Here is an 11,464-nt window from a genome sequence, read left to right on the forward strand (position 1 = left end):
AAAATATATTTCCACACTACTCTGAGAATTATCATTTTTTTTTCAAAAATCTATTTTCAAATTTCAGACTAAAATGTCATCCAGTATTTTTAATATCATTTGTCTAGTTGGTTTGGTTTATTTAGCTGTCTACATAATTTTGAAATTATCTTTTTCCTTCCAGTCCTTCCTGCTGTTGTGGACAGGTTAGGAGATGCTAAAGACCAAGTGAGTAACAGTTTTATTTCTAAGAATTTCTTGATGTTCATACACTTTCTGTGTCTCTCCGTCTTTGAAACGTAGTTTATGACATTTGCATCAGAGAACAGCAAAGTTTTTAAATTGATAACCTGATTCTTATTTCAAATTATGACGTGCAGATTTGATTAGTAATATCATACAGAGAAAGTAATGACAAACAAAAAATTGAACTGCTAAGTGTTAATTTAAAAAAAAAAAAAGAAAAAAGAAAAACACAATTTTCCAGAAACAAAAATGATCAGGCTTGGCTGATAATTTTTTGGGTTGTACAGCACCATTGGCAGCTGTTTTCTTGGATTGACCCATACCTTGTGAGTAGAATTTGGTTGACAAAAATTGTGCAGAAAGTCTCCCTGGAAACTGTTGTGTATGGTGTATTATTTAATGCCTTGTAACTTTGTGGTTCTGCAAGTAGAAATCAATGAAGCCTGTACCAGACCGAAATATGTGCTGGTATTGATGAAGGCAGTGCCCCAGTATGATTGCATTTCAATTACTGAAGCCAGTAAAAGTATAAAAGTGCAAAGTGGTTGGCATTTGGAAGGGCATCCAACTGTAAAAACCATGCTAAAGCAGACAGTTTGGCATAGTCTTCTGCCTGGCCAGTTCCTGTCAAGCCATCCAACCCATGCCAGCATAGAAAATGGATGTTAAATGATGATAAATAAAAAAAGTCTAAATAAATAAACAAAACAAAACAAAAAACAACCTTCATTTCTATAATGACTTCAGCAGAATTTGTAGTGTTGTGGTTTTCATGACTTATAATTAATTTTTGAAATAGAATTATGAGGTAGCGTAAGTCTGAACTCAGTCACAAGAAAACAAGTAGTAAAACCACGTGTCCTTTAGACTGTTGCTTGTTGTAGTATAACAGAAAAAGACATGATTGTTGTTAACATGTTCACTTCACAATTACATGGGTCTGGGGTTAACTGCATTGTGCAGCACATTGTGTTTTAGTTTAGCCTTGGATTAAACAAAAATTGGGTCGACGGACTGTATCTGATTTTGGGTAGGGACCTTAATATCTGCTTTTAATATCACTGTATGACCCTTGGGTTTCTTTTTGTGCAGTTCATTCTGGTGCAGTGATTTGGACAAAGTCTTGTGATGTGTGAAAATATTTTGGAAAGGAATGTTCATAATTAATAAATAGTGTGTTTTCTCTTTTTTTCCTTTCTTGCACTTCATGCGTTCTACTTCTGGGATTACCACATGTCAGATCAAAAAATGTTTGGTGTTGAAAACTAAAGGATAGAAAACTGCAGAACAACCTGATATCTTGTTAAAGGCTGTCAAAGATGTAATGTTATTTAAAGAAGTCTTGCTTCTGCCGTCTCCGATTGATCTTTCACAATCTTTGGAAGCAGCTCAAAATTATTTCTTATTGACTAGAAGGAACAGAGGAGTTAACAGAAGTGTTGTGGCTATAGATTTCTTTGATTGGCAGAAATCCAAAGAAGGCACAGTAGAAGTGACCATTGTTTGCCAGGAATATTTCATGCTAATATCATTAGTTATCAAGGTAGAGATATAATCAAGATGGGAAAATATAGATGAGATAGAAAAAAATCTCCACTGAGAAATGTTATTCTGCAGACTTGTAAGCTATCCAAGCTAGCGTCAATAAACATAACTTTTTTGTTTTTTTGTTAAAGTGATTGTAATTTACTAGTTTTGTTGTTTTAGCATTTTGTGCTTAAGTTGTTAATGCATCTACTTTTGTGCTACGATGTCCTTGCAAACTAGTTAAAATTAGAAAAGCTAGGGTGGTAAGCTGGCAGAATCATTAGCATGCCGGACAAAATGCTTAACAGCATTTCGTCCATCTTCACATTCTGAGTTCAAATTCTTCTGAGGTCGATTTTGCCTTTCATCCTCTCAAGCAGTTGACTTAACTCCTTCCCTAAAATTGCTGGCCTTGTGCCAAAATTTGAAGTCAATATTATAAAACCTGTTTGTGGTCTTGATACAGAAAGTAAAACTGAATAATCCCTTTTCTCAAAACCAATGGGGTTAGTTATTTGAATGCCTTAAATAGCCTTATCTTTTTAACCCTTTCGTTACCAAACTGGCTCTGGCTACAAATGTCTTGTTTCCATAAGTTTTAAATTAAAATCTTCCACCAAACCTTAGTCACAATTTATGTTACTAACACTAGCTGAATGGTAACTAAATTATTTTACTAAATTCTTTGTTATATTTCAAGTAATTGAAAGAAACAGAACATCTCAAAATAAAGACAGTAACGAAAGGGTTAAACAATCAGTTTTTTTCTCCCCCTTTTAACTTTGTATTCTGTTTGTAATTATTTGTTACTATAAACCTGAATCAATTAATTTCAACAGGTTCGTGATCAAGCTCAAAAATTGCTGTTGAAACTGATGATGCCGGCATCATCCCCACAGGTAAGATTCAAGGAACCCTTTTCTTTTTTAATTTTTCCTTCTTATACAAAAGTATAATTTTTGTTCTTGGTGATGTACCGTTCTTGTGGAGATCAGTTAAGCCAAGTGAAACTGCAGTTGCAGTTGATGCCAGTATCAGATCTATGGCACTCATGCCAGTGACACATAAAAAACCACTCACTCCACTCTCAGAGTGGTTGGCATCAGGAAAGCCATCCAGTCGTAGAAACCTTGTTAAAGCAGATTGGAACCTGGTACTTTACTGTAGAATCCATTTTCTTGATATTTTAATGTATCACAACCAGCCTTATTTGGCACAAATATTCTACTTCTTTTAAGGTCAAAGTGGCTAGATTTGGTTTCTCACACCTACTTGTTTCTGTATATATGTTGCAGGAAAAATAATTATGTTTCTCTTAATTTATACTTGTTTATCTTTCATTTCAGTATGTTTTTGAACGAATTACATCATGTTTTACCCATAAGCTCTGGCATGTAAGGGAAGGCATCCTTGTTTGCCTACAAAATACAATAAATACGTGAGTGTTCCATTCTTTTTCTCTGTTTTACCTTGTATTCAAAGCTCAAATGTTATTTCATTTATGTCAATAGCCAACTGTGATCTGATAAGTTTTTAACATGAAACCAACAAGTATGGTTAAGTACAAATCACAAGAAGGTTGTTCCAGTCAGAACACTTGAGGCAATGTGCACACGTGCATATGCAAACAACACAGTTTCTTTTAAAGAATTTTTTTTTATATTGAAACTGAAGCCGAGAGTTTGTTTCATGACTCGAATTCCACACCACAAGCCTGTAAATATGCACTGCAATGTTTGTATGTTTAGGTGTAACTTTTGAAGTGTTATGGCTGTACATATGTGTAGTGCTGTTTACTTTTTTGCTTGCTTGTATAGACCTACATTGATTGTCAAAGAGGGAGAACTTGGCCTGACATTAATATTACAAGATATGTCAATGGCTAGTTTGTCATAGTAGGTATAATGGTTAAATAAGCACCAGATGTAATTGATTCCATTATAATCAGCTATACTCGCTAATTACTGACTGAAGGCAGTAAAATAATTTTGTCTGACATCTGGTATTTCATTTAAATATATCGTGTGTATCATATTGTACACTTATACATGTTTGTATTCTGTCAATTTTTCTATATTTGGGAATTCTGACCTCTACAAACTTGCCTTTCTCTTTAGTCATTGCAAAGTTAGCTGCCCTTGTTTGTTTTCTATGGATTGCAATTTTCCAGCCGTCTCTTTTACTGTTCTGTCTTCTCTTACCCAATTTTTGGACTCTTTATTCCTGGCTGTTGTTGATCTACTAAATTTTCAAAGGGAAAAGGCCAGTTATTGTTAGGAGAAATTTTGTTGCCTTAATTAAGGTTCTGTGGCTTGAAGAAAATAAGTTAATTCTAACAAGACAAAATTGGAAGTACTTGAAAAATAGATTACTTGCTTGGGATAGAAAAAACTATTTTTTTCTCAGTATAATATATTAGGTAAAGAAGGTTGGTGTTTTCCTTGTTAGATGATGTTTTGCAATTGTGTGTCTTACTATACTTTCTTCATGTATTCACAATAGATATTTCTCTTGTTGCAGGTATGGTGCTCGCAGTTTACAATTGAATAAAGCAGTACCATCCATAATCAAATTGCTGGAAGATCAAAATGCTCAGGTGAGTTATTTACCCTTTCGTTACCAACCCAGTTGAAACTGGCTCTGGCTACGAGTACAAATATCTTGTTTTCATAAGTTCTGAATTAAAATCTTCCATCAACCTTAGTCCCAATTTATGTTCCTAACACTAGCTTAATGATAACTCGGTTGTTTTACAAAATTCTTTATGTTTAAAGTAATTGAAAGAAACACAGAGTATCTCAAAATAAATACAGTAACGAAAGGGTTAATGGGATTACTTTGTTCAACTAACTATGCTTTAGTACAAAAATTGAGAGGGTTATGGTTTTAGGAAGCCATTTTCTCCAGTGTTAATATATCACAAACAGTTTGTTCTACTTCATTGTAGTATAGCTAGTACAGGATAGGTACCAATCCAAATTTATTCTTATACAATATTCATACTAATTGTGAAGGCAGTGAGCTAGCAGGATCGTTAGCATGCCGGGCAAAATGCTTAGCAGTATTTCGTCTGCCTTTAGGTTCTGAGTTCAAATTCCGCTGAGGTTGACTTTGCCTTTCATCCTTTCAGGGTCGATTAAATAAGTACCAGTTACGCACTCCGACTTAATCTCTTTGTCTGTCCTTGTTTGTCCCTTCTATGTTTAGCCCCCTGTGGGGAATAAAGAAATAAATATTCGTACTAATTCTGATGAATTGTATGTTTCAGCCTTAATCACATAGACTTAAAGATTGGAAGACTTAAAGTTTTTTTTTTTTGGTCAGTCTGACATGTCCTTAGTGGTAGGTTAGTTAAAAGAATCTCATTGCTCGTTTTGTGAAGTGTAACATTTCCTTTGCAAGATTCACTGCAAAATAGTTTTTGCAAAAAAAGGAAAGGTAGAGGGAGACCCAGGAAGACACAGGATGAGGTGGCGAAGCATGACCTTCGAGCATTGGGCCTCGCAGAGGCAATAACAGGGGACCAAGACCTCTGGAGGTATGCTGTGACTGAGAGGACCTGGCAAATAAAGTGAGTTCACAGCTGTAACCTACACCAGTGTCATGTAACCAGCCCACTCAAAAGTACCTTGGATTGTAGGGTGACCTGCTGTGTTTGAGGAGACCTATTGAGTCAAGTATATCAACATCAAAATCAAATGGAAATTGTAGTTGTGACCCCTGTACTGAAGGCATGTAAAAAGCACCATCCGAGCCTGGTCAGTGCCACCTTGACTGGCTTCCATGCCGGTGGCACATAAAAAGCACCATCCGATCATGGTTGATGCCAGCTCCTCTGGCCCCTGTGCCGGTGGCACATAAAAAGCAACCACTACACTCCTTGAGTGGTTGGTGTTAGGAAGGGCACCCAGCTGTAGAAACGCTGCCAGATCAGATTGGGGCCTACTGCAGCCTCCTGTCTTCCCAGACCCCAGTCGAACCGTCTAACCCATGCCAGCATGGGAAACAGACGTTAAATGATGATGATGAAAGGAAGGGAATGTATTTTTTGATAAATTTGTAATTGTTGCAGAAAACAATTGTAGTTTATCCTTAATAATTTCGTGTCTATACATATATACTACACAGGTTCGGGAAGCAGCTATTAGTACTCTTGTTGAAATTTACCGTCATGTTGGTGAGCGTGTAAGGTATGACTTGGCTAAGAAGGAGCTGCCACCTGGAAAGTAAGTAACATAATTATTTATTCATTTAAAATTTCTTATCACTTGCTTTTGCTTTCTTCCATATTTTTTTGTCTTACTGGTGTCACATGAATTTTTAAGTGCTATTTTTTTTTTTAAGAGATCCAGCAAATTGGCCTCAAAAAATACTTTTTTTTTGATAATGTATACTTTTTACTTACATTCCTATGTACTGATGTGTGTGTGTGTGTGTGTGTATATGCACATAATGCATATAGCATATATATTCTAGTAGGAGTGTTGGCGTCAACATGTGCACCCCCCCCTCTCTCTCAATTTGTTCAAACGCTCATGTGTATGTATATGGATGGTTAACATACAAAGAGGGTTTTCCTCAAGATAAATGTCCTTTCTGATGAGACAGTTTTCTAGAATGAAGTTCTTTTTTTTTCCTTCTTTTCCTGCTATTCTGTAGGCACAGGCATTGCTTTGTGATTAAGAAGCTCAGTTTGCAAGGAGAAATATTGGAGTTTTTATGTTTTCATCAGATTAACTGATTGGAACTGCGAATCGTCCATTAAACTTCTCTAAAGAAAGCACTGACTTTCACAAAAAAGTAGGCCTTTTATTTGGCAAGTTAAAAGAAAAGTTCTTGGCTTGAGTTTTTAACTGATTGGGTATAAGCTCTCAAGGAGGCTGATAGCATTCAGTGTTTAGCAGTAGGAATGCTTGAGTCCACACTTTGACGCTAGGAAATCCATCTTTAACTACATATTATCATCAAGCTAGTTGTTTAACCAGTTTGCATTTAAACTAGCTATAACCAGCTTATGTAATCTATTTGTTTCGTGTTCAAACTAGCTAGATCTAGCCTCTCGCACCTCCCCTACATTGTCATTTTTAAAATAAGCAATCACATCATTGAAATCTTGAAGTTCCCAGAGAATGCATGATTAATTCAAAACAATGTAAATAAATACAGAACATTTGAGACCAAGTAACCTGATTGGGTTAAGTCTTATGACTGAAGAAATCAAATTGTTATACTGAGTTACTGAACTTGCAATCATCTGGTGATGGAAGCCTGTAATCTTAATGAAAATGTGAGATATTTCACATAAAATCTAATCAAAGTTTGATCTGAGTATTTTTCTGTTTGCTTAAACCTTTTGACTATATTCTCAATGGATTTTACCGAAGGAAAAATTTCAACTACAGCTTCATTTCCTACATGACTTGTTCCGTTTCTTTTTCCCATCGGTTTATTCCTTTTTGTCTTATGAATGGCCACAGTACAAAGCATCAACTTATCTTACCCATTCTTCTGCCTCTGTGTTTAATGCATTAACTGTCCATATTTGTGTAAAAAAAAAAAAAAAAAAAACGGTTTTTGTTGCTTGTCTCTTGGTATCATTGTATTTGTTGAAATGATGACTCTTGAGTTACCTCACTTGAATCAAGTTTGTTGTCCATAGAACTTTTCCATTTCAGTGTTGTTTCCCCTTAGCGGGGTCTTTTTTTTAATATTAAATTTGGTCATAAAATTTCTTTGTCTGCTACACAAGGACATTATATTTTTAGGCCTCAAATTATAGTTACTAGTTCAGAATGCTTCTTTTAAGATGTTTTAGCTTCTCTACAAGTTATTCTTAATACCTGTTAATATTATACACTTCTTGATCAGGAAAGTCAAGGAGGGTATCCCTCTCTCTCCTTACCAGTTTTCTAATGTACAGCCAAGGCCTACACAATTCAAATATGTGATAGACCTGGTTTTAACAAAATTACTGATTGCCACGGCAAATCTCTTAGATATTGTGATTGACTTTTGGTGAAGCAGGGAGTTCGACATTGCTGCCCCCTTTTGAGTTTCTTACTGTGATGTAGCTTTATCAGAAATCTTAGACAGCAGAGGGTCGAATGGTTTCTTGAAACCATCTACCCCTATTTTGTGTAGATCTCTCAGGTGTTTTGGCAAGGTATTACATAGCCATGGGCCTTTGAATTCCAAGCTATTGCAGGGCACGGTCCTTACTGTAGATGGGAAACCTGGCAGCTATGGAACCATGCAACGGTGTCCTGTTTGGGGGAATGGTACAACTTTGATTCCAATGTTTGGTGCTATATGTATCTCTCTTTTATCTGTTATCTTTCACTTGTTTCAGTAATTTGACTGTGGCCATGCTGGGGCATTGCTTTCAAGGAGTTTGGTCAAATGAATTGACCCCAGGACTTTTTTAGAATTTTGTATTTGTTCTGTTGGCCTCTTTGCTAAACTGCTAAGTTGTGGGGATGTAGCCATGCCAGCACTGGTTGTCAGATGGTGGCAACAGAAGAACACACACACATATGCCGCCTGACTGGTCCCATGCTGGTGGCACGTAAAAAGCACCATTCGAGCATGGTCATTGCCAGTGCTACCTGACTGGCACCCGTGCTGGTGGCACATAAAAAGCACCTACTACACTCTCGGAATGGTTGGCGTTAGGAAAGGCATCCAACTGTAGAAACCTTGCCAGATCAGATTAGAGCCTGGTACAGCCTTCTGGCTTGCCAGTCCTCTGTCAAACCATCCAGCTCCATGCCAGTATGGAAATCGGATGTTGAACAGTGATGATGATGGTGTTTCTACTTTGTGTGAATGCAAGAGAATTGAATGTAGCTTCTGCACTTTAGTTTCTTTTGGCAAAGAAGTATTTGTGTGGGCGTAAAGGAAATAATTGTTATAAATATTTAAAACTTGAGAATAGTTTTGTTGTTATCAGTTTTGAAAGAAAACTAAATCTATTTGTGATCATCAGCCAGTGTTTTAAATCTGGGTTTTGTCCCCATTAACAAGAGAGGCTGGATCTACCTCAATGCCATAGCAACCAAGGTAGGCAGGTCCAACCTTTGGACTGGCTGATGCCCATTCTCCTTTGCTATCATGAGGATTTTTTTGGGAGCTGGATTTTCTATGGGGAGCATGCCCTTGCTTACCCCCAACCTCTGTTTCTAGAAATGAGTGGTCCTGAGACCAAGGACTCTACTACAATTTTTAAGAAATGTGGAAGGCAGGGATGCTACTCCCTGAGACCCCTTTTGGAGGCCTCCCCCCCCACCACTACCTGTGATGTATATAACTACTTTATTGTATAGTGCAAGCTGATAAATCCATCTTTACGACTTTGTGAGCTGCTATAATTCTTGACAAAAGAATGAATGCTGCAAGAGGCTTGACATATTGTGTAGTGGTTGTACAAAGCAAGTGTTGAGGATCGTGATTTTCTGGTAGTTTATGTATGCCATGCTTGTTTACTCTTGGATTGATGTGAACTGCAGCTGGATGGGGAGCATTCTTGATTGCGTGAACCAAGGAGAGCTTCTATGTAAGAGAAAGAACACGAGCAGTGAGGATAATGAAACATTTCAGGCAGATAACTGATAAATTCAGTGTTAAAGATTGTAGTCAAGATCCTAGCAAAGTGACTGCCCTTTGGTGATGTTATGAAACCTGCATGTAATTTATTTGTCAAAGCAGATCTGTTGTGGAACTTCACTTTGGTATACGCCATAAACAGGACCAAATCTACATCACTTTAGATCATTCAGAAGCCTATAAGCGTCAAACCACTTGGTAGCCATTCTTGAAGTGATTAATTTCTTCCAGTTTTGTTGGGTAATCATTCAGTATAACTGCATCTGTTTAACAGTTCAGGTGACTAACAGTACCTTGATTTTTGACATCATGCCCTCAATTTGGTATGGCTGCTCCATTTTTCTTTCCTTTTTTTTTTTTTTTTGGTCCAACTTTAGATATTTATATCAGCTAGCTTGAATTGGAGAAATAAATATATTACCCATTTCTGAACTCACGAAACTGGAGAAGTACAAAGTAATTAAAAGAATAAAGATTAACTGGAACATGCCTACTAATTAGTAAGCTTGCGGTTTTCGGGAATGTATTCCATGTTAATGAATGTCTGATTTTTGGACTTGTGTGGTGCCGACAAAGTTTTTATGTGAGTAGAGAGCGAGACAAGATACTATTAATAGCACTCAGAAATGGATTAAGAAGGAGGAGGAGGAGTAGTCCCTGGTTATAATGCTTTGTCTTCTATTCCTTGAGATGGTTAGAAGCATTCATCAATGATATAATGCATCTGTTGATTTTAACACCTGAACTGAATATGTAAGAATTAGGTGTTTTTGTTAACATTAGTGATGGGATATAACCTAACAATTTTTTAAATAAGTGACCACCCACTTGATCAGCCAACTGATTTAATGATGTGTATTATGAAGTGGATTTATATTCAGAAATGCATTCTTTCAATTTGTTATCTCTGAAAAGGACTTGCTTTTAATATAAATAATTATGACTTTGTTCACACTTAGAATCATACATTATTTATTTGTGCCAAATAAATTTCCTGAAACCTGTGAGGAAGTTGATTTTCTGGTTCAGTAGCCTATGGTTAGCGTTTGATAAATGATGTTGGTTTTCTGTGACAACAGCTTTGACATGGACATTGTTTTTTGAACTTTGACCATGAATTTATTAAATCATTTTTTGCTTGGGAAGAAAAGAATTTGTGAAATTTGTTGATCTTAACAACAAGTAACACGGTTTAATTTGACAAACTTGTAGCATGTTCATACATCAGCAGGAAATGGTTTCTTGATTAAATAAATTATCATCAGCATGAAGGCCAGTCAGGCTTCTCTGTTTTTGTTTCTCACAAGTCCTTCTTCAGCTAGGCTACCAGATTAACTTCTTAATTTCGTCCCTTCTTGTTCAAATTCTGCCAGGATCACCTTTGGCTTTCATCTTTCTTGTCAGTTGGTGAGTTGATTCAGTTGACTAAATTAGTGTTTCCTACTTCTAGAGCATATATTTTAGTGTTCCCTGTGAAGTTGGTAAAAAAATGTATCATTGTCATTTAACATCCGTTTTCCATGCTGGCAGGGTTGGATGGTTTGACAGGAACTAGTAAACCAGAGATCTGCACCAGGCTCCAGTTGCCTGCTTTGGTATGGTTTCTATGGCTGGATGCCCTTCCTTATCCTTTCTACAATAGGCACAAGGCCTGAAATTTTGGGGGAGGGACTAGTTGATTACATAATAATAATCCTTTCTACAATAGTCACAACTTACTTAAATTTCATCATTTAACTTTTTCTGGTAGGTTCTCCTTTTTTTCTTTATCAAGAATCCCATAATAGCACTAAATTTGTATTCAACTAAATATGGTGATGAAAATGCAGTTAGGATTTTCGCAATGGTCCATAAGCTCAGGATTAAAGTTTGTAGTTTGCTGCTGCAACCATAATTGATAGAACCTATTCTTAAAATTCAGCTTTCTTGGTTTTTAATTCAATCATTCCTTCTTACTTTTGCATTTCTGTTTCCTCAACACTTGGAAATGGATGTAAAATTTAATCTGGAATCTGTTGTTGTGAAAACATCTTCAAATCATTTCAAGAAATACTTCCAAATGATGGCAGTAGACCTGAACATCATGTATTTCTTTTTTTTTTTTTTTTTT

General features: G+C 36.3%; 1 protein-coding gene across 1 annotated transcript in view; it reads left to right on the forward strand.

Moving 5' to 3' along the window:
* Nucleotides 1-11,464, forward strand: part of LOC106878380 (CLIP-associating protein 1) — a 156,455-nt gene that overhangs the window by 40,976 nt on the left and 104,015 nt on the right. The window contains exons 4-8 of the mRNA XM_052974145.1: nucleotides 108-207; nucleotides 2,592-2,651; nucleotides 3,099-3,190; nucleotides 4,273-4,348; nucleotides 5,881-5,978. Coding sequence (XP_052830105.1) covers nucleotides 108-207; nucleotides 2,592-2,651; nucleotides 3,099-3,190; nucleotides 4,273-4,348; nucleotides 5,881-5,978 — 426 coding nt within the window. The remainder of the gene's footprint in view (nucleotides 1-107; nucleotides 208-2,591; nucleotides 2,652-3,098; nucleotides 3,191-4,272; nucleotides 4,349-5,880; nucleotides 5,979-11,464) is intronic.

This window comes from Octopus bimaculoides, chromosome 17 (assembly GCF_001194135.2).
Source record: "Octopus bimaculoides isolate UCB-OBI-ISO-001 chromosome 17, ASM119413v2, whole genome shotgun sequence".
In the NCBI taxonomy this organism is placed as follows: domain Eukaryota; kingdom Metazoa; phylum Mollusca; class Cephalopoda; order Octopoda; family Octopodidae; genus Octopus; species Octopus bimaculoides.